This window comes from Misgurnus anguillicaudatus, chromosome 13, assembly GCF_027580225.2.
Source record: "Misgurnus anguillicaudatus chromosome 13, ASM2758022v2, whole genome shotgun sequence".
Classification (NCBI taxonomy): domain Eukaryota; kingdom Metazoa; phylum Chordata; class Actinopteri; order Cypriniformes; family Cobitidae; genus Misgurnus; species Misgurnus anguillicaudatus.
In genome coordinates, this window is record NC_073349.2 from 25,752,676 (window position 1) to 25,777,842 (window position 25,167).

The window sequence follows — 25,167 nt, forward strand, 5'->3', positions numbered from 1 at the left end:
CTCTCCAATCCAGGTGGGAGGGTCCGTTCAGGACATCGCACCACCCGCGTTGTCAATGGCAACCATTTGATCCGCAGCAACCGGATCCGTGATGGGAGGAGCGGCGGTCCAGGTGCTTCAGCCAACAGCGATCAGATCAGACGCAGATAGCGGGGCCGGAGGAAAGTGTGCGCGTGTGTGGGGTTTCGTGATTCCCCGCGAGTGAAGGGCAGGGCGAAGTGATCACAGTGGCTTTATTGTTCTGATTCGCTAATCTGACATTGAACCGGTGGTTTTTCCCACACGTAACGTTAGGCTGCTCTTCACTCGCATCTCGTGGGCTTGGATTTACTGTGTTTTTGAAAAACTGTTTTAAACTCGCGTGATGTTCAAGAAAAGCAAGGGCAAAGTACTAGTGGATGAAGCGTCGGAGGAGGACGACGTGTCGTGGCATCATGAGCACGCGATCGATAAGGTGAGTGGGATGTTGCCCGTGGGCTTTTAACTTTGGATGTGCTTGTGTCTGGTAGTTTGCCACGTCTTATTTCTGCTTTCGCTATGAAAAACACAGTGCCACATGTTTGATACTATCAGATAAGTATCTCCTGTGTTCTTACTATAGTAAATGTGTGTAGTGGATTGGTTATTAGTTGTATTAACGTAGTTTTACTACAAAAATCATGAATAAACCGCAGTTATTTCGTGAGACCATATGTATGTGTGGTTACTATGGTTTTCTATAGTAATGGTTACTGTATAGTAAAACCATGGTTGCTTTTCAGAAGGGTCCCCCACCATATGTAGGCCTATTTATTTATTTTATTATAAAAAGATTCACAAGTATACAGGTGCCAGAACTGAGAGTCAAAAAAAGAAGATACAGGTGAAACAATTCATTTATTCGTGGCTCCTGGCAATATACTGAGGTCTGAAATGTTTGGTCTGTGTAAGAAACTGAACATTATTTACAATCCATATGGATTCATATGGTTATCCATAGCCACAAAACTGTCCGGAGAGTCTCTGGAATGCAAGTTTCCTGTCACTTTAATGACATAGAAAAAATGACTGAGGATACAATGTCACATTGGATTTCATTTTGGCTGTCCTGAGGGTCAGCGAATGGTCAATTTTGAGTGAACTATCTCTTTAAGAGGCCGATAGTGTGAGAGATAGACTCATATCAGATAGAGAGATTCAGATTCAGTCTGATATCCGGCCTTTTACGAATCATTGGCTGATATCCGCGTGGGCATGATTCATTGATAAACCAATATTGTCGACCCCTAGAGAATAAGACTATGGAAGAATGTGAAAATGAGAGTAGGGGAGAGCGGGGCAGAACCTAACGCTTTTTGGTTTTGGCTCAATCATTCAAAAATATTTGAGTTTGATTAATTATATTTTACATAAGCAACACACACATGTCTGCTACAAATGAACATTTGAAGTTTGTTTCTAGTACTTACCATTCTTGGACAATTACACCAAATGTGGTGTAATAGGTGGGGTTAGTTGTAACACTTGCTAAAAATTTAGTTTGCAGGCAAATATTTCAATACTATTTGTTCTATAAACTTAAAGTGGATATTGTTTATATATTTGTCTATAATAGACAGGTATCCACACTGCATTCATTCATCCAGCCCTTTTCTAACAATAGTTCAATTATAAATGGATACAAATGTCTAAATATGTAAGGAAAAGCAGCACAATCATGAAATTTTTTTTTTTATATGTGACTCACCCAGTCTGTAATAACCATACTACAGTTTCAAAATCAAATTCTGAGATAATAAGCATCAAAGTCTGATTTTTTTAGCCATTCATTTCATTATGATTTCAATCTTTGACGTGACCTTATTCAATCAATATTAAAGATATGAACAAAAAACAGGCACATTTATTTTGTTGGCAGCCAGCAATCATTCGTGTGTAGCCTATTCAAAACAACGGCAAGAATTACACTAACGTTAGCGGTTTTCATATCGCATTTGCTGAGGAGTTAGTTGTAACACAGCGTTACAATTAACCACGCTGGGTCAAAATATTTTCAAGCCCACCAAAAAGTTGCTAAGAGCTGCAGACATATTTCAAAACGATGCTATGTTTTAGTCAACAAGACACTGATTAATATGACATAACATTCGATTTGGTATCTTACACACCCAAATTAGAAACAAAAAAAAAACATATGATGAAAAAATTTACTTACATGCCACCAAAACACTCGTTCATCAATAACTCTCTGGAAAAACATTATACACTTTCAATAATTCGTCTTTTGGCAGTGTGAAAAAAATACCGGAAAACCAAAACGCTCAACCTTGTGCAACAATGTAAACAGTACGTGTTACAGTTAACCCCGCGTTAGTTTTTGCCCTGCGCACCCCTATATTACAGTAAGAAATAAGAGTATGGAGCTATAAAAAATATGAGAGTATAGGAGAGAAAATGTATAGGTAAAAGTAGATTGGATGATCCATAATGACTCAAACAAATGTGTGGTTTGTGGCATTTTTATAAGCTATTTTAAAACTTTTGCAAATATATCTTGTTTTCCACATGTAGACTTTACTGTCTCACCAGTGCTACAGAGGACATCCCGTACCACCATTTTCATAGATAAAATCATTAGACTAACTAAGCAACGTCTGTTTTTACAGGCAGCTTAATCCCATTCACCACTTTTTTTACATCCCTTCAGCTGAAAGAATGCAAGAGTCTGATAAAGTCCCTACAGCGTAACAGCAGGAGACAGTTCAGGGCAGATAAGACCCCCACTCCTTTTTAATATATTTAAGCACACGCAAACAAGTGAACGATTCCCATTGCTTTCTGTGCTGAATGTGAACGTGTCACCCAGACAGCCTTGAATAGGCCACAGTTGCAATCTTCTGTTCAGAATCGCCTCTATAAACATATTCTTGGTGTCTGGGACAGCAGAGCGTAGCCAAAACTATTTGGTGTCCAAGGTGGACGATTACTCATACTTGGTGAAAGTAGACATTTCGCTGGTCCATCCTAAGCACTTAAAAGAATAACTAACCGTGTCATGGTCCCATGCCATGGATATTTAATAAATTGTGGTACTTAAAGGGAGACTTTACTTTTTTTTTTTAAATATGCTAATTTTCCAGCTCACCTAGAGTTAAATATTTGATTTTTACAGTTTTGGAATACATTCATCTGATCTCCGGGTCTGGCGCTACCACTTTTAGAAAAGCTTAGCACAATCCATTCAATCTGATTAGACCATGGGTCTTCAACCGGGGGTCCGCGGCCCCCAGGGGGTCCGTGACGGAACTGCAGGGGGTCCGCCAAATGATGTTTAACGTCAAGATATTTTTTGGTTAAAACGTAAAATATATGTACAAAACGTTACATGTCCCCTTTAAGTTGTGCACGTGCGTGGCCGCAAAGGTTTGAAGGCGTGCGTTCAGTTTAGCCAGCGGACCAAAATAAAATATCTAAAGATTATAAATGTCCACTCAGGAAGCAGCAGTAGCGACACAAAAGTCATCATAAAACAGGTAAATCTTACGTGTGTCTTTCTTTCAGAATTTTAGAATCATTGCGACATGTTGTCTCATCTATATTTCTGAACTTGGACGGCTATTTCACGTGGTCCAGTTTTAAAGCGCTAATTCAACAGGCATATGACACCACACCGCATCTGCATTTTAAACTGTGATAAAACTATTGCTCGCATTTAAAAATGAATGAAACGCGCGCCGTGATGGTGCTTTGTGCAAGATTCATCGTCAGGTTGAAATCCGCCTCTCAAAAAGTTGCCCCAAAGAGATGCGCGCGGACTCGTTGCATGTTGTTCTCCTGAGTCTGATATGAAGCTATGGAGAAATGCGTTACTCAAACTCGTGACAATGATGATACACATGCAAGGCAGCAGACCTCAAAATTATAAAGTAGCACAACCTCCATCCCCACCAGAATAGACAGTCTTTGTGCCATTCACCATGATCAGTCATCTTTATAAACTGAAAGCCCTTGTCTAAATCACAGTAAAATGAAAATCTATTACACTGCAAATACCTTAAAATAATATTTTATTATTATTATTATTTTAATATAAAAACAAAATCTACTTCAAATCAAAAAAATTATGCATGTTAATATAGTATGGCTGTGTGACAATATGGTTTGTTTATATTTATAAAACAGTTCCAGTCCTTGATTCTGATTGGACATCAGTTGTACTTTACTCCACTTTGCGTTGTGCCTAATACGAAAAGGCAGCCTTTCGTACCTTACTACTTACTTAAATATCTCTGTTTTACACATTTAGTATTAGGGGGTCCCTGCTCCATGCCTTTCTCATCTAAGGGGTCCCTGACCCAAAAAACGTTGAAGACCCCTGGATTAGACCATTAGCAAGAGTTTCGATGTTTTTCCTGTTTAAAACTTGACTCTTCTGTAGTTACATCGTGTACTAAGACAGTAGGAAAATTAAAATTTGCGATTTTCTAGGCAGATAAGGCTAGGAACTATACTCTCATTCTGGCGTAATAATCAAGGACTTCATCAAAACTCTTTGGTTATTTTTGAGCGCGATGCTAATGGTCTGATCAGATTCAGGGGATTGTGCTGGGCTATGCTGGGAGTGGTGCCGCCGGACCCGGGGATCGGCTGGGTGGATTCCAAAACTGTAAGAATCGGGTGTTTAACTATAGGGGAGCTGGAAAATGAGCATATTTTCAAAAAAGTGGAGTGTCCCTTTAATGATTAGCAGTCATATGGTTTTTCAAAATGCATCATGGTATCATGATGCATGTCTAAACAACATTCCCAAATCTGTGGAAAAAATAGTAACATTGTGTTTTGTCCAAGTGAGACTTTCTCTGTCCAGAAGATGTTTCTCCTCAAGCTTCCTGCGGTGATTCAAGGGTTATGGATTGTTTATCGTAGTAAAGAATGTTCTGTTCACTTTACAATGGAGATATTTCGGTGAGATCCGCTTCCTATAGTCGTTGGTGAGTTTATTCACCCAGAACTTGGTATGTAAAGCAGGAAGCCCCCAGTTGAGGACAATAAACTCCAAACATGTAGCTCCAAATGTGTTCAGGTCCTGGACTTCGTATTTTGTGGAGTGATTAAGTTCTCATCAGATAAATGGCTTTTTATTTTGATGAATGTCCTTAGTGTCAAAACTTTTATATTATGATATTTTTTTAATCCACACTAGGTTTCCGGTAGGTAAACACTGGTTAGTTTTCCACTATAAATCATACTGTATGAAAGCCTAGTACGTCAGAACGATAAGATGTGAGTCCAGAGGGTAAAGCACTTAAAATATCTAACGCATTTCATTTTGATTCGGAGGTTTACAATTACAACATTAATAAATGTGTGTTTGTACTGTAAAACCAGGTTGGGTGAGGTGGGGTGGATGTGGGTTTTAGTGATGGAGCTGTGAAGAATAATACCGCCATACTACTTTAACTATTTTTGCAGTACAGTATATGGCATGTATACTGCACTAGGCCTTTTTATTTTCTGTATCATGTATGTAATACATGAATTAACTACTGCATTTCCAGAAGGAGCAGTATATATGAAAACTTACTGTAATATTGTATTCCACAATGTATAGTTTACCCAAAAATGAAAATTCTGTCATAATTTTCTCATCATCATGTTGTTCTAAACCTGAATATTATTGTGATGAAGAAGATATTTTGATAAATGATGGTAAGCACACAGTTGACGGGTCTACTGAATTCCATCGTATTTGTTTTTTCTACTGTGGAAGTCAATGGTTACAATCAATTGTGTGCTTACCATAATTCATCAAAATATCTTCTTTTGTGTTCCTCAAAAAAAAGAAAGAAATTCAAACAGGTTAACAACATGAGGATGAGAAAATGATGGCAGAATTCAAATTTTTGGGTGAACTATCCCTTTAAGGGTGGGATAGTGTGCTAATTTAAACATAGTCGTGGACATTGAACACTAAATGTAGATTTAACTCTCTCACTTTCTCTGAGTCATAGTACAGGTGGGGCAGGAAGGAAGTGGGACAAGTCAGGGCATTGACAGGAAGTTGAATGTAAAACTAATTGTGATTGTCCATTTAACGTGAGAAGTCAGTGATCTGATAACCACCTTATGGTGCGTGCACAACAAAAGCTAATTTAACTAGATGAGGTTAAAGTTTGTGAACAAACTTTATGTTGGCTTGAGAAAGCCTAGTCTGAGAGTAATAGATGGAGCTGCAGTTGGGGCAGTTAAGTTAGTTGGGGCAGATGGGTTAGTTGGGACAGAATTGGGCAGTTGGGGCAGAATGGGGCATTTGTGGCAGATGGGGGATTTAGGGTAGTTGGGGCATTTGGGGTAGAATTGGATAATTGGGGCAGACGGGGCACTTGGGGCAGATGGGGCATTTAGAGCAGTTGGGGCAGAATGGGGCGGATGAGGCAGTTGGGGCATTTGAGGCATTTAGGGCAATTTGGGCAGAATGGGGCATTTAGGGCAGATGAGGCATTTAGGGCAGATGGGGCATTTAGGGCAGATGGGGCATTTAGGGCAGAATGGGGCAGATGAGGCAGTTGGGCATTTAGGGCAGTTTGGGCAGAATAGGGCAGATGGGGCATTTAGGGCAGATGGGGCATTTAGGGCAGTTGGGGCATTTAGGGCAGTTGGGGCATTTGGGGCAGAATGAGGCAGATGAGGCAGTTGGGGCATTTAGGGCAGTTGGGGCATTTAGGGCATTTAGGGCAGTTGGGGCATTTAGGGCAGAATGGGGCAGATGGGGCATTTAGGGCAGATGGGGCATTTAGGGCAGTTGGGGCAGAATGGGGCAGTTGGGCAGAATTGGGTAGTTGGGGCAGACGGGGCATTTGGGGCAGATGGGGCATTTAGGGCAGTTGGGGCAGAATTGGGTGTTTGGGGCAGATGGGGCATTTAGGGTAGTTGGGGCATTTGGGGCAGATGGGGCATTTAGGGCAGATGAGGCATTTGGAGCATAATTGGCCAGTTGGGGCAAATGGGGCAAAATGGGGCGGTTAGGTTATTTGAGGCATTTGGGGCAGAATGGGGCAGATGGGGCATTTAGGGCAGTTGGGACATTTATGTGTGTGTTTGTGTGAGTATGATTGGGTGTGTAATATTGTGTTTGTGTGTGTAATTTTGTGGTTGTGTGTCTGTGTGTGTGTGTGGTTGTGTGTGGTTGTGTGGTTGTGTGTGTGTGTGTGTGTGTGTGTGTGTGTGTGTGCGTGTGTGAGTCTGTGTTTTTGTGGACGTATGTTATATATAATTTTGTGTTTGTGTGTGTAATTGTGTGTCTGTGTGTAGTTGTGTGTGGTTTTGTGTCTGTGTCTGTGTGTGATTGTGATTGTGTGTGTGTGTGTGTGTGTGTGTGTGTGTGTGTGTGTGTGTGTGTGTGTGTGTGTGTGTGTGTGTGTGTGTGTGTGTGTGTGTGTGTGTGTGTGTGTGCATGTCTGTGTTTTTGTGACAGTATGTTATATATAATTTTGTGTTTGTGTGGGTAATTGTGTGTCTGTGTGTAGTTGTGTGTCTGTGTGTAGTTGTATGTGGTTGTGTGTCTGTGTGGTTGTGTGTGTGTGTGTGTGTTTTTGTGTGTGTGTGTGTGTGTGTGTGTTTGTGTGTGTGTGTGTGTTTGTGTGTTGTTGTGTTTGTCTGTGCTATTGAGTGAGTTTTGTGAGACAGAGATAGACTGAGAGAGGTTTAGAGATGATGTAATGTATTTGTATGAGTGAGAGTTGACAGTTAGAATTTGAAAATAAACACTCAGCCTAAACATTCTATGAATGTAAGTCTATGGGACTTTTTTGGGATGTTTGATCGGACGGTTTAGGAGAACCGTAAGTCCGATCCCTTAGAAAAGATATAGCACACCTCCTCAGATCAGACTGAAGGTCTGTGCAAAGTTTGGTGGCTGTAGCTTAAAAGCTCTAGGAGGAGTTAGAGTTAGAAATTTTGGTCTCAGAAGAAAAAGAATAATAATAATAATAATAATAATAATAATAAGTTTAAGTGCAACAACAGTATGTTGGCTTTCTCAAGCCAACATAATTATTTGCGAAACTAGATACAAAGTCAATGAAAAGACAAGGGGTGCACCGATAAATCGGTCGATGATGCTTGCTATGCTTCTCAATGAATTACGTTAAAATGCCGGTACATCCAAAAGCCAGAGGGCGCTCTTGTGCAAAAAACTCAATATGGGCCGCAGAAGAAGAACCATTACACATGCAGCTATGACACCCAGCTCCAAGAAATGGCTTTAGCAAATATTTATATTGCTGTTCTTCAAACCTCAATAAAGAATATGTATAATGATTATGTTTGACAAATGTTTGCTTATTTAAATGCATGTTTTAAACAACTCAAACAAACAGTGATTTTAGATTTATAAGGACTTACTGATAAAAAGCCGTAGTACATGAATAGCTATGCATAATATCGTCTATGCGATTTAGCATAGTTATCGGCCAGGTATTATTAGTGTATATCGGCATTTATCGTCACATCCCTAGCAAAGACACAAATAGACACAAATTTCTGCTGGGAGTTGCAAATTGGGCACATTTTTTGCCTCAATCATGTCTTCCTCAGAGATAAATTTTTTTAAATTAAATGGAAAATTGCATGACATGTTGTTGCGCAAGCCAAACAGTAGCTAGGTTTTCATTGAAACGTGAAGCGAATTTTTTTTAAATTTGCAAAAAACAAATGCGAATTAGGTGCATTTCCATCAAGTTGTTCGAGCCAATGACAGTGGTATTGTTAACCTAGTAACCACCAGTAAATAAAACAAGACAAGCTTAGAAAATGTAGATATGACTGCATTTAGTTATTATTCAGCAAGTTATAAGTTTACTAGCAGCTCAGCTTGTAATTGCCAAACTGAATGCTGTGCACAGAAAAAATAGCAGAATTTTTGATGCAGGCACTAGCAGCAAGGCGAATCGTCAACCCTTATATACGGGAAAGACACATAAGCTGATATAGCTAGACGATCAGTCACATGGGGTTAATGTTCGCTACGTCAGAATTTATTCGTCAAATACTTTTCCATCTCCCATAGTGATGGTCGTTTTCGAAGCACTGCTTCATAAGGCTTCGATTTTGGAAACATTTACGAATCTTTTGTTTCGAATCAGTGGTTCGTAGCGTGTTTCAAACTGGCCCAAGTCACGTAATTTTAGCAAACGAGGCTTCATTACGTCATAACTGTTTCGAAACGTTTCGAAAATCCGATGGTTCACCACTAGGGGGAGTTGATCACATGACCAGTGTCTAATATGTTTCGGTGAACTCGGGTCAGTTTTATTATAAAAGTTCATCAAACATTTATCCTTCTGACTAATAACGCTGCCATTTTGTCTATTTATTGTTTATAGACAGATTTAATGACAAAAATGTGCATAATTAAAAGCGTAGTTAGTTTTAATGATTTGTTTGCCTTAAATAAAACTAAAAAACATAATACACTTTTAACTATGTCTTAATTAAGTTAAATAATTTTTTAAACATATTTTAATAAAAATCTTGCTATTATTTTGTAAAAAAAGTGTAAAATGTTTGGCCATATCTGCTTTACACTATTTTGACCAGCAGGGGTCACCAGCGTGTGTGGTGTTTCGAACTGCTTCGAAAAACTGAATCAATTTTCGAAGCAATTGATTCGAAGCTTCGAAAAGCTTAGTTTCTCCCATCACTAATCTCCCATTGTTCGCATTAACTCTTTTACGCATAGGTCAAAAACCACCTCAAGCAATCGGAAAAACGTACTTGTGAATTAAGGGATTTGTATTCAAAATTTTGCGTTTTCTTATGCGATACTCTGAAATTCGCATAAAATCAGTGTGATGGAAACCCAGCTACTGAAGAGCTGGACACTTTTGGTTGTATCAGAAAATGAAAAAGAGCATTGCACGAGAGATGCGAAAAGTAATCTAGAGTGTAACGTAATGCGCATATTCGCTTTTGCTGTGCACACATAATTTTTCTGTGCTTTGCCTTTGTAGGGCAAAATATCTGTACTTTGACTGTGTTTCTTTGTAACAAAGACTGCACCATCATTTCCAAGGCCGTCCACATATCTGCGAGACCTTGTTTATATTAGCGATCTAAAAATATTCCTAGCATTTTGTGTGTGTGTGTGTACATATAGATTAACCAGTTTAGGTTTGTGTGTATGTTCTCATTGTGTTGTAACATTTGACCTTTGCTTTTCAGGATAAAGACTCTGAGGGAACGGAGGAAGTTCTGAGCCCTTCAACAAAGGTAAACGCAGACCAACACACTCGCACACACACATCAACACACTCGCACACACACATCGACACACTCGCACACATTCTGCCTTCTTGAGAGTCCCAAACAATACCATCACAGCAACATCAGGATATGACGCAGACGTCTGTTATAAAACCATGTGTTGCTAGGTTTTCTTTGCAACTTTGCAATGTTTTTGTGAATGGGAAAGATACTTTGTGCGTGCGTGCGTGTTTGTGTGTGTGTGTGTGTATGTGTTTGTAAAGATCACACATTCTTTCATAACAATCTGGACAATATCAGAACAGTTTTAGGAGCAGTAATTTAGTCATACATTCACTCCTCTTACAAAGTCATGCAATGTTAGTCAGGACTTTTTTGTCTAAATCAGTTAGAATTCAGTTATTAGAATTCTTAAAAGTGACATTCAGTGTCAACGGCTTAATTTAAAGGGACAGTTCACCCAAAATTTTTAATTTTAGCATTGTTTACTCATCCTCATGTCGTTTAAACCCCTAATCTCTTGCATTGTTCTAAAGAACCAAAAGGCAGATTTTTTTAAAAAGTGTTGTTTGGAGTTTTCTGGTTGCTAGGGGAGTGGATGGTGACCAACTCTTCAAGCTTTTAAAAGTACCCAAATATGTGAAATGTATATCTCGACTTGGAATTTATTTTACTGTCCTGAAGAGGTTTACTCCACTACTTTCTTCTGGATATCGCTTTTGTTTTAAGTTGTTACACATATTAATAAAAAAACATCCTAAAACTGTCTGAAAAAGAGGCACATGTCAAGGCTTTCATTAATTAATGCATTATATTTTAGTTTGTTTTCACCAAACTCTTAAAACACTTAAAAATATACAGCAAAAGTCAAGTAGATTTGTTTAACAATTTCGTTTAATGTCCTTTTTAAGCTTGAAGTGGTGGTCACCATCCACTCCCATAGTAACCAGAAAACCCAAAACAACACTTAAAAAATATGCATTTGGATTCTGAAAAGACATTTGGGAATCAAATGACATGAGGGTGAGTAAACAATGACAACATTTGTATTTATTGGTGAGCTATCTCTCTGCTTCAGACAGAGTTATGGGACGCACAGAGATGTAAAGGGTATGTATGGACTTATCCAACTCTGGGGGATACAGTGAAAAGCTAAAGACCCAAAAAGTTGCCGTGTTCCTTTAAATTTTAGATTAAGATTTTAAAGGGACACTCCACTTTTTTTGAAAATATGCTTATTTCCCAGCTCCCATAGAGTTAAACATTTGATTTTTACCTTTTTGGAATCCATTGAGCTGATCTCCGGGTCTGGTGGTACCACTTTTAGCATAGCTTAGCACAATCCATTGAATCTGATTAGACCATTAACATCACACTCAAAAATAACCAAGGAGTTTGAATATTTTTTCTATTTAAAACTCTTCTTTAGTACATCGTGTACTAAGACCGACAGAAAAATTACAAGTTGGGATTTTCTAGGCAGGTATGGCTAGGAACTATACTCTCATTCTGGCGTAATAATCAAGGACTTTGCTGCCGTAACATGGCTAAAGGAGGCGCAATGATATTACGCTGCAGCTGAAAATAGTCCCCTTAGTAACTTTCAATAGCAGGGGAATATTTTTTGGTCAAATGGTCTTATCAGATTCCATAGATATGTACACTAGATGTGGCCTTGAGGTTCTGAGCATGCGTCAAAACCGCCGCCATCTTAGAACAGGGGTCTTGTCATAGGAAGTATCTAGGTAAAGCTGCTATCTCCGCCTGTACTTCAAATTCATGGACGATGCCGGACTTTTGTGCTGCGTATGGATGTTAGGCCTAATAGCACTATGCATTATAGTTAAAAAAAGTAAATTTTCATAATTTCAAAACTTTAACTTTTTTCTGGACTCAATGCTAAATACATGCCCGACTGTTGAAACGAACCAAAAGAAAACCAAGAAAATCGCATTCATGACGATTTATGGTGATTTTATTTCCGTTACACCATTGCCTGCAATGACGCTGATGCGGGATTCCCCTGTTTCAAGATGGCGGCTCTAGTTGACGCATTCGGTCCAATGAACTGCCGTAGCAAAGGCGACATCTAGTGTATATATCTATGATCAGATTCAATGGATTGTGCTAAGCTATGCTAAAAGTGGTAGCGCCAGACCCGGAGATCAGCTGAATGGATTCCAAAAATTCTAATGTTTAAAGGAATAGTCTACTCATTTTCAATATTAAAATATGTTATTACCTTAACTAAGAATTGTTGATACATCCCTCTATTATCTGTGTGCGTGCACGTAAGCGCTGGAGCGCGCTGTGACGCTTCGATAGCATTTAGCTTAGCCCCATTCATTGAATGGTACCATTTAGAGATAAAGTTAGAAGTGACCAAACACATCAACGTTTTTCCTATTTAAGACGAGTAGTTATACGTGGAAGTTTGGTGGTACAAAATAAAACGTAGCGCTTTTCTAAGCGGATTTAAAAGAGGAACTATATTTTATGGCGTAATAGCACTTTTGGGAGTACTTTGACTCGGCGCAGTAACACCCTCCCTCTCCCATTATGAGAGTGAGAAGGGGAGCGGACTTTTCAGGCGAGTCGAAGTACTCCCAAAAGTGCTATTACGCCATAAATATAGTTCCTCTTTTAAATCCGCTTAGAAAAGCGCTACGTTTTATTTTGTACCACCAAACTTGCTCGTATAACTACTCGTCTTAAATAGGAAAAACGTTGATGTGTTTGGTCACTTCTAACTTTATCTCTAAATGGTACCATTGAATGAATGGGGCTAAGCTAAATGCTATCGAAGCGTCGCAGCGCGCTCCAGCGCTTACGTGCACGCACACAGATGATAGAGGGATGTATCAACAATTCTTAGTTAAGGTAATAACATATTTTAATATTGAAAATGAGTAGACTATTCCTTTAACTCTAGGGGAGGTGGAAAATGAGTATATTTTCAAAAAAAGTGGAGTGTCCCTTTAAGATTCACAAGATTTTGGTGGTTGCTGTATCCTTTCAAGCCATTAACGTTTACACTTTCCTATTCTTTAATAAAATTATTTTTAATAAATGTTCTATTTTAAACCAGGAGGAACCTTTGATGTCTGCTAGTTATCTGCAAAGCTCAAGGAAAATGACATTTAGGACATGGCTAAAACAGAAAGTTCACAGTTCTGCTCAGTCCTCCAGGGAAGAACTTCAACTTATAATGGCAACTGTTTATTTCTGCTGCATGTTTTACAAGACCGAGTAAGGAGGGAGGACAAGACAGATTAGGACATAGGCAGTGACCAAAAAAGATAACACGGGCTTGTACGCAGTTTCTGACTTTTATCTGAGGTCAGAGATGAGTCAAACATAAGTGCAATCTTACTAGCTGTCATCACAAAGAATGATTAATGTGCCTTAATACTTAAAATCCTCATAAATAGTCATTATGTGCTAAAACTCAGTCCTGGCAAAACAAGTGTTAGTGTGCATAAATGGATAACATGTTTTTAGCATCATAGAGTACCGAGCACAAAGGTCTTTGCTTTGAAACAAAGCAGGGAGTGCCAAATAAAATTACCCGTGTGCTTTTACCTTTTCTAATGTTTGGGAACATTTGTGGTGTAATCCGGACATGCAGCAACAGCTACTTCTGCAGCTACATGTAAACCGTTAATCACATCATCTGTTTGATACAAAAATAAATGAAACTTATCTTGTGTTGTGGATTTACTTTTTAAAGGAAAACACAGTTTTTCAATATTTTACTATGTTCTTACCTCAACTTAGACGATTTTCAATGCGTGCACTTAATCTTTGTACAGCGCAACGTGAGTGTGTTAGCATTAATCCTAGCCCCATTCATTTCTTAGGATCCAAACAAGGATGAATTTAGAAGCCACCAAACACTTCCATGTTTTCCCTATTAAAAGACTGTTACATGAGTAGTTACACAACTAAGTATGGTGGCACAAAACGTAGCAATTTGTTTTAAGCAGATAAAAAATGAGAACTATATTGTATGGCATTGGCGGAAGAGTACTTAGTTTGCAGCACTTCGACCTCTGCGCTATTCCCCCTCTCGCTCAAACTTCGTCAATATAACTGCGCCCGAGGTCGATGTGCTGCAAACTATGTGCTCTTCCGCCATACAATATAGTTCTTATTTTTTAACCGCTTAAAAATCACCACGTTTTGTTTTGTGCCACCATACTTACCCGTGTAACTACTCATGTAACAGTCTTAAAATAGGGAAACATGGAAGTGTTTGGTGGCTTCTAAATGCATCCCTGTTTGGATCCTAAGGAATGAATGGGGCTAGGCTAAATGCTAACACGTTCACGACGCGCTGTACAAAGATTAAGTGCACGCATTGAAAAAAGTAGCTATGTATTAATTAGTCTATGTTGAGGTAAGCACATAGTAAAATATTGAAAAATGGTGGCGTTTTCCTTTAAAACAAGACGCTGTTGGTGAATTTAGCTGAAATCATATTATAAGAAATTTTTTGCTATTATTATACATTTTTTATAAATATAAAAATAATGATTTCGCATACATAAGTAAATAAAGTACACTACAGTATTAACTACAGTTTACTACAATTAACTATAATTAATTCAGAATACTGTGTCAGATAAAAGGTCAAAAAAGGTCCTAATATGTAACTTTGAGGTACAAATATGTACCTTTGAAGTACTACGCACCCATTAGGTACCAATGTGTATTTTTTGAAAGGGTATCGCCCCAGTGACAGCTTTTTTACCTTTTTTCTGATAGTGTAGTATACAACAAAGTGTAGTATTTTACAGTATGCTTCAATTTATTACAGTTTACTATACTAAATACTAAAGTAAACAACAGTATTTTTATTTGGGTAGCAACAGTTTGTACTTTGTTTATGGAAGGTGTAGATACATTTTCACAAAAATAATGTCACAATGTTATTCTTGTAATACAGTAATGAAAATCATAAGTTTATTAAAAATATATTGTACAGGCAGTAGGGCTACATAGCGATTAATCGCGATTAATCTATAGCAGAATAAAAGTTTATGTATACATCATATATGTGTGCGAACTGTGAATAATAATTGTGTATATAAATATGCACACATGCATATATAATTTTAAGAAAAAATATAAATTTATATATGAAGTATTTGTATTTATATATAATATAAATTATACATAAATATAAAAATATCTTCTATTTCTTAAATATTTACATGCATGATTGTATTTATCTATACAAAGTTAGTATGCACAGTTCAAACACATATATGATGTAAACAAAAACTTTTGTTCTGCTATAGATTAATCGCTATGAATCATTATGCAGTAAAACAAACACTACCATGATAGACCATACGCATGTACTTTAACATGCTGTAGGTTATTGAATAGTCCGGATGAAATATGATGTATGTATTGAGCGTTTTTGAAAGATTTAATGAGGTTTCCTTTTCAGTCAAGCACAGAGTCGAGGGAACGACAGACTATAATGTATATAAAGCCAGCCAGAGACAATGAAAGGGTGCAAGAAATTGTGTCAAAGGTCCTATTTCATATAATAAGCTGCAAAGCCGGGCCGGTATTTAAAATCCTGAGGGTCATACTGAATCCAGGCGGGAGAAAATATGAAGGAATGTGTCAGCTCGCCAAATGACCCCTACACTAAAGCACACACACACGCACGCATTATAGAAACCTTCCTGTTTTTACTGTTGTGCCTCCTTTTATTCACATACAGCTTACTGCTGGATTCACCATCAAGTGTCTTTTTGTGAATAGTTGTCTTTGTGCCAGATCCAAACCTGCAGTCATCTAACCATCTGTAATTCCCTCTCACCGAGAAACCAAATCCTTTCTGCCACATGAGATATAACTTAAGCTGTGCACTAATAACAATATGACGCCTTTTGTTAACTGTATAAACCATGTGGCTTGTTTGACTCCTTGTTTTTGACCTTTTGTAGGATTCAAAGTTAAAGAAAGTTAAATCGAAGCGAGAAAGAGGAGATAAGAAGTTGTTTCCCTCTCAGGACGATGAACAGATCTTGCTAACAGGACTGACTGTCTCTCCCAGAAAAGGGTAAGATGGACCTGTGAATAAAACGAAAATGTGACCCTGCCATAAATAACAAAAAATGACTTTAACTGGATACCAGTTGGATGTGAATGACATTCGCAAACCTATTTTGTGACAGTGAAGGTTTATAATATCAATCTGATGTATTCATGTTTATCAGACATTTGTACATAAAATATTCTTAAAATATACTTTCTATATTAAAGATAGATGTTAGCGTGTTGAAATAAAAGCAATGTTTTAAAAGCACTACTGATCCTATGAATGGCTTGCTCATACTATAGTTATGTGCAAATTTGGGTATAAGGATTGGAGAAAGTAATTTAATAAATTGTAAAAAAATCTAACACACAGCACCTTAAGAGATGGAAAGCTGAAGATGTCTTTCCACAGCGGTGGTTAAGTCCCGTGTGTATGTATTGGCTAAATATATACAAGGTGGACCTCTAAATAAGCCATTCGACCATCAAGTGTGTTGTTGACATGGAAACCACACCCTGTGCCCAGCCTCAGTCTTTCCTGCTTTAGCATGTGTGGCTGCCTCGTGCCATTTACAACCTTATGGCCAAAAATTGTGCAACCAGTACTGTATAATGAATTGCACGTCTAGTTTGTACTTTATCATTAAAGCGGCCATTTTTTGTGATCCCATTTTTTTAATGCTAAACTTGAGACCTGTTTTTTATATATACTTTTCACTGTGAAACTATTTGTTTAGCTTAGTTCGTTTGCAGTAAGTGTGCCAAGATTTGTTTGGATAGAAAATTTTTGGTTCTTCAACTGTGGGCACATTTGGCCCTGTGGATGTTTAGAAAGTAAACTCTTTAAAAACACACTTTTTACAAACTCACTAATCTATTTAATGTATGTACTTAGACAAGATGTATAACTCTAAACATATGTGCATCAGAGTAGATTTGACTCATTTTTGTCTAAAGGTCATTCTGGGCTGAAAATTAGATTTTATTTTTTTATTGAAATGGCATATTTATTTTTAATGCTAAGGCTAATTTAATTATTTACATTTGGTAAATGCTTTTTCATGGGGATCGAACCCATGACCTTTGCAAATGCAGTGCTCTACCAGATGACCTTTACTCTGAAAATGAAAGGTCCTGAAAGGGTTTATTCACAGTGATGACATAGAAAAACATTTTGGTTCCCCATACCTTTTAGTCAAAGATTTGTCTTACTTTGCCAAAATAAATGGTCAAAAAGGTTCCCGGCTGTCACTGGGGCAGTACCCTTTAAAAACTATTAGTACCAATATGTACATTTGAGGTACTAGTATGAACCTTTTGGTACCAAATATATACTTCTGTGGTACTAATATGCACTCTGTGGACCAAATATATACTTCTGAGGTACTAATATGCACTCTTTGGTACCAATATGTGTACATCTGAAGTACTAATATGCACTCTTAGGTACCAATTATATGCTTCTGATGTACCAATATGAACACTCTGGTACCAAATATATACTTCTAAGGTACTAATATGCCCTCTTTGGAACCAAATATATACTTTTGATGTACTAAAATGAATTCTTTGGTACCAATATGTGTACATCTGAAGTACTAATATGCACTCTTTGGTACCAAATATATACTTCTGAGGTACTAATATGGAACTCTTTGGTACCAAATATATACTTCTGAGGTACTAATATGCACTCTTTGGTACCAAATATATACTTCTGAGGGACTAATAGAGACTCTTTGGTACCAAATATATACTTCTGAGGTACTAATATGGAACTCCTTGGTACCAAATATATACTTCTGAGGGACTAATATAGACTCTTTGGTACCAAATATATACTTCTGAGGTACTAATATGCACTCTTTGGGACCAAATATATGCTTCTGAGGTACCACACTCTGGTACCAAATATATACTTCTGAGGTACTAATATACACTCTTTGGTACCAAATATACTTCTGAGGTACTAATATGGAACTCTTTGGTACCAATTATATACTTCTGAGTACTGATATGCACTCTTTGTACCAAATATATACTTCTGAGGAACTAATATGCCCTCTTTGGAACCAAATATATACTTCTGATGTACTAAAATGCACTCTTTGGTACCAATATGTGTACATCTGAAGTACTAATATGCACTCTTTGGTACCAAATATATACTTCTGAGGTACTAATATGGAACTCTTTGGTACCAAATATATACTTCTGAGGTACAGATATGCACTCTTTGGTACCAAATATATACTTCTAAGGGACTAATATAGACTCTTTGGCAGTGGCGCCCCCAGGATTGTTTTCATGGGGGGGCACAAAGGGGCCAGTACAAATCTTAGGGTGGCACAATTAAAAAAATTATTATGCCTGAATCTAATGGTCAACAGTTTTCCCATTGCTTTTAATGCTACTTGTACGGTATAGTTGTTCTTATTTATTACTAGTATATGATTTACTAGAGACAAATAAAAATTGCAAATAATTTAAAGATCAGATGGTGGAATAGTATTAATCTATCAAAGATGAGTATCGACCGATCATCGTTTGATTTGTGTATTTAAAATACATTATTTTATTACAATGAGTTATATCCAGTGTTATCCAGTTAACATACTGTAATTAAACGAGTGACATACTTTAGTCCTTAACACGTCTCTAGTCTTCTATAAAGTTTTCTCGACGTGGGCACCAATCTTACCTCTCTCTCTGTCTCTCTCTCTCTCTCTCTCTCTCTCTCTCTCACACACACACACACACACACACACACACATACACATACACACAAAGACGCGTTTGAAGGGAAAAGCGCGTGTTTTCGGCAATTGCGCAGCCCAATTCGCATCATTGGCATTTCGCATCGCCCCTTGCGAGGACGCGTCTGTCTGATTGCGTCTTTGCATTGACTTTGTATGTAATCTACTCGTTTGTTGAGTATGCCCCATAATGAATGGAAACACATTATTCCCTTCGCGGCACCGCAGGCAGCGAGTGCACATGCACAAGTGCAGCGGGTACACTGGCAAGAGTAGAGCGAGACCTTCAGCCTATGTGCCGGGCACGGGCGTCATGCACCATTTTATTAAGGGGCACAGTGTGCACAGCTCACAGAAATGTGTGCATACACAGACATCAAACGAAATATTATAGATTCTTCAGTCTTTTCTATGGCACTTACATTTGTAACAAGCTGAGCGCCCCAGCCTTCATGCAAAAACCTCCAAAACAAAAGTGTTGACTAACTTTTATATCAAATACTATTCAATCGTATTAATGACATATTGGCATCATATTTACATCTGAAACGGCATGTTTTGTTTATTTACGTTTTGTTTACTGACTTCTAATTGTGACATTAATGCATTTTGCAAAACAACTGCATTATCCTATGAAATTAATGTAATTTTAAATCCATAAAGTACATAAACAACGAAAATGACATAAGCTATAGCCACGTGATTGATTTTAATGTTCAATAACGATTTGAAACAATATGTTTAGATAAAATTATTAGAGTAACAGACTTTTTTATTAAATGTTACCTCGTATGTGAGCACGTGTGATTCTGCGCCCCTGTGAACTCTGGCGAACTTTGGCGTTGTGCCAAGAAGATAAATCTAGAAATCTCTACAAATATAAAGTCCAGACGGTCATATTTTAAACTATACATTTTCTACACAGAGGAGGTTAACTGCACATTACTGTCCTGGGGTTTGGAAATGCTGTGAGCGTTTCTTAGACGTTTTAATTCCTCAGATAGCCAAATGCAACAGCAAAGCTTGTGAGCGCGCTCCGACGCTGATGACGCCAGAATAAAGAAATTTAACGCGATCAAAGCGGCGAAAATGACAAGTGAAAGTGACAATGATGCAGCACAGAATTGATAATATTGCGCATGTTAAACAGATTAAAAGACAAGTAACAGATTAATGGATGCTTCTTTGATTTTGAGGTTGCATGCAAAATCCAGTTGGCTCAAAAACCGAGGATCAGTTTGAATGGGCATGACGTCTCTGGTGCCGGGGTTTAGCCCCGGGTGGCCCCAGCCCAATTTAAACCCTGACAGTGATTATCTAAGTTGAAACAATATGCTTTATATAACCTAGAATTAACTGAGTTTTACTTACTAGTTTGTGAGTTTCTTCTCTAATGCATGCAATGGCTGAACAGGAGCGAACAGGACGTCACATGTACGTCACATGGATGATAGTGCGGCTGCGCGTAATCGCGGGTAAAGGAGAGGGGAGGGGTTAAGGTTGTATTCTATTAAACACATTATACAAATGTATTTTATTTTTTTACATAGCTTTTAGTGTACATTTTAATGAATACATATTACTACTATTATTTCAATCTAAAAATCTCAAAAAAAAAATTTTTTTTAAAATCTCATTCTGTTTGGGGGGGCCACTGGGGGGCCAGTGACTTTTATGGGGCGGCCGCGGCTCTTTGGTACCAAATATATACTTCTGGTACTAATATGGAACTCCTTGGTACCAAATATATACTTCTGAGGTACTAATATGGAACTCTTTGGTACCAAATATATACTTCTGAGGTACTAATATGCACTCTTTGGGACCAAATATATGCTTCTGAGGTACCACACTCTGGTACCAAATATATACTTCTGAGGTACTAATATGCACTCTTTGGTACCAAATATACATCTGAAGTACTAATATGGAACTCTTTGGTACCAAATATATACTTCTGAGGTACTGATATGCACTCTTTGTACCAAATATATACTTCTGAGGGACTAATATAGGCTCTTTGGTACCAAATATATACTTCTGAGGTACTAATATGGAACTCTTTGGTTCCAAATATAGACTTCTACGGTACTAATATGGAACTCTTTGGTACCAAATATATACTTCTGAGGTACTGATATGCACTCTTTGGTACCAAAAATGTACTTCTGAGGTACTATGAACTCTTTGGTACCAAATATGTATCGCTGAGGTACCAATATGAACACTCTGGTACCACATATATACTTCTGAGGTACTGATGTGCATTCTTTGGTACCAAAAATTTATTTCTGAGGTACTATAAACTCTTGGGTACCAAATATTTACTTCTTAGGGACTAATATGGAAACATTTAATACCAATTATATACTTCTGAGGTACTATAAACTCTTTGGTACCAAATATGTATCCCTGAGGTACTAATATTCACTCTTTGGTACCAAATATATACTTCTGAGGTACTGATATGCAGTCTTTGGTACCAAATATATACTTCTGAGGGACTAATATGCACTCTTTGGTACCAAATATATACTTCTGAGGTACCAATATGAACACTCTGGTACCACATATATACTTCAGAGGTACTATGGAACTCTTTGGTACCAAATATATACTTCCGAAGTACTGATATGCACTCTTTGGTACCAAAAATTTATTTCTGAGGTACTATGAACTCTTGGGTATCAAAAATATATTTCTGAGGTACTAATATGCACTCTTTGGTACCAAATATGTATCTCTGAGGTACTAAAATAAACTCTTTGGTACCAAATATGTACCTCTGAGGTACTAACATGCACTCTTTAGGTGCAAAGGTGTATTTTTTTGAAAGGGTACCACCCCATTGAAAGCTAGAAACCATTTTTTCACCATTATATATGAGTATGTGAAAAAAACCTCCTAATTTTATCCTTATGGATTATTCTCTCTCAGGTCTGCTAAGAAAGGATGGGACGAGGAAAAGAGTAAAGTACCCTCAGAGAACAAAGCTCAGTGTCTGTGGGACAACATCACCATGTCAATGAAGCAGATCACACCTACGAGGAAGCCGGATAAAATGGAATGCTGGGATCCTCCTCAGATGAGCAACAGAACTGAGGAAAAGTCTGAGTCAGAGAAGAAGCTTGACTCTTCCCCGCTCTCTTCTAATCTGTCCCTATCTCTGCCGTCCTGGGTGGGTTTGGGTTTGGAGGAGGACTCATCTCGCTACGCCAGTCTGACTGAGTCACAGACAGGAGGTCCTGCCCAGTGGGCGGCTCGTGCACGAGATAAATTGGCCGCCGTCCGTCGGCGAAGCCCAGCCGGTGTATCAGAGAGCACGTGGGAGGGGCTTAAATGATTTATTATTGTTTGTGAGAGAGGCCACACCCCTCATGTAGCAACTCTGATTGGACAGCTTATGGTTTCAGAGTAACTAAAGCTTTTGATAAGAAGTAGGATGGTCAGTATGAAATCAACAGTGCCTGCTCAGATGATTCGTTTTCATTTTTTGGTTTGTATGGAAGGATATACAGTGGATATACAGCCACCTCGACCATTGACCACATGTTCACCCTAGATAGTGACCAATGTTTATGGTCCCTCATAGATTACTTTCAGCCTTTAAATGCTCAATTTACCCATCTAGTTATGAGTGCCATGAAGTAAAACTCACACACAGATTTTGTGTCTCCATGATCACTCCTGATGAGTGTCTATGGTTTATATCCAATGGTTATTCGATCATATTGGTTTTTGATTAATTTATTACGTTACGTAGTTGAAGCGTGAATGTGAAATGATGTAGAAATGCCTTCCATTGTATCAACTGTGATCAGAATACATGTATAGTCACTATCGCCTGCTGATTTAGCATAACTGCTATAACAATCATAATGTACTGTAGACGTTTTACTCTATGCATTAGTCTTCTCGCTGTTATCCCAAATATCGATTGTGCCAACAAAAGCATTTAGTGAACCTTCTTGGCCAATAGTAAGATTACAAAAAATTTGAGGGCAGCGCTTTTGAATTGCGAAGGTATGTGAAGGTTCTCGTTACATCGATGGATATTGACTTGTACTTTCTTTCAAGCTCTAATGTGGCCTAAACACCTAATTTGCTTATAGGTTAAAGGGATATTTCATCCAAAAATGAAAATTCACCCTTATGTTGTTCTGAACCTGCATGAGTTTCTTTCCTCTGTTGAAGATATTTTGATAAATGATGGTAAACGCAGTTGACGGTACCCCTTCCATAGTAGAAAAAACATAATATAGAAGTCAATGGGTGTTTAACAGAGGAAATAAACTTATACAGGTTTAGAACAACATGAGGGAGATTAAATGATGACACAATTTTTAATTTTAAGCAAACTATCCCTTTATTGTGCAAAAACACTAATCAAGTTAGGTCGAAATTAACTAGGTTAACTCTGCAGTACGGTAGAATTTTAGGAATGAGAGGAGCACACCTGTTTTTGGTGCCCAGAGGTCAACATCTTGAATCGTCGTCTTTATCACAAAGTGCATTTTGGTTTTAATGGTTGCTGTGCCTCAACAAGTCATGTTGTCTTGGTTATAGTGTCTTAAAGCAACCAGAAAAAATGTGAAAAGAAAAGTGAGAACTGGAGATCTGTTATCTGTTTTGTCTAAACACTCTCAACATGTGGAAATGACAATCACCCTTTACATTAGTCTAACATGAAATCTATTTTATATCTATATCCATTGGCTGATGCCATTAAATCGCCTAAAATATTGCCATTTTATTGCAGATTTACTTTAAGAAATGTTTTTTGTATAATCTGATTTTAAGAAAGCAGGTTTGCTGCTCCTGTTATAGTAACATGTTGAATTTTTGAGAAGTATTTACAAATTGTTAATTTGAAGTTTTGCCTTTGCGAGTTTTTGATTTGATCTTTTACTACTGAAAGATTTATATGACTTTAAGATATTAATGCCGCGACTAAGCTGTGTAAAATGATTTCCCTTTGTGAATCTGAATAAAGCTATAAATCCTCTCAGGCCTTGGTGTGCTTTTTCAAAGTAATATCCTGTGCTTACAGTTGTTAAAACTTGAAAGACTTTCCTAAAGATTTATTCTTTAGCATTTTCTTTACAGTCCGTGTAAAATCAAATATTAAATGTGTTTGTGACACCACAGAAAATTTTATGTTATCCACCCAGCCAAATTTTAATGATTAAAAAACGTCAAGTAAATAAAATAAATGTCAAAATCTTGGAAAAACAGGCAGGATTCTCCGCTCTGAAACGCTGACGGCACTGAAACCACGCCTACTCACAGGAAAGCTGCCATCTCTCTCGCTACAGTATGAGTGGATGCTTGCTATTGTGTTAGGGGCGGGGCCATTCCCTGCGGCTCTAATGCATCATCGAGCCACCGTTTGCCCCGCCCATATACAGTGTTGGGGGTTACACATTACAAGTAACGCGCATTACGTAATAATATTACTTTTCTGAAGTAACGAGTAAAGTAACGCATTACTTTATAAATGCACACTTTAATATTTGAGTTACTTTTTTTAAAAAGTAGTGCAAGTTACTTTTCAGTTTAATTAATTCGATAAAAAAAAATATGTACTGAATTAAACTGAACATAGTCACATAGAATTATGCACACTATGTATGCATGCCCGAGCGGGAATAGTTTGAGTCAGAAACACAGATGACAGGCCAGAGCTTGACATTTTTGCGATGAAAAATACAATTACTGAACGCACAACTTCTCAGTCATAAAAACACAGGCAATGCCTGAAAGAGATCAAGCCTCAGCCAAGTAAGAAAAAGTTACACAAAATGAACTTTAAAGTAACGTAAACATTACTTTCTATGAAAAGTAACTAAGTAACGCAATTACTGTAGTTACTTTTTTGAGGGGCGAATTCAAAATATGTGTTTGACAGTCGTGTGTTGCTCATCGTGTCAAAAATATGTGTTCGCTGCGTCATGTGAACCATGTGTCTTGTCAAAATACATGCCTGCTTCACACACATCGAAAGGGTTTATCAAGAGACACTCACGTTCACATAAATTCTCGCAAGACGCTCACTTAACACTAAACTTTGATTACACATGAGATTCTGGCAAACGTGAGCGTCTCTTTT

At 37.8% G+C, this 25,167-nt stretch overlaps 1 protein-coding gene across 1 annotated transcript; it reads left to right on the forward strand.

Annotated features, from left to right (window-relative positions):
- On the forward strand, positions 1-24,063 carry LOC129431036 (testis development-related protein). Its single transcript, XM_055188725.2, has 4 exons — positions 1-454; positions 10,201-10,248; positions 16,209-16,324; positions 21,996-24,063. Exons 1-4 carry the CDS (start codon positions 365-367, stop codon positions 22,399-22,401), a joined length of 660 nt encoding a protein of 219 aa, XP_055044700.2. The 5' UTR covers positions 1-364; the 3' UTR covers positions 22,402-24,063.
- Positions 24,064-25,167: the final 1,104 nt, after the last annotated feature.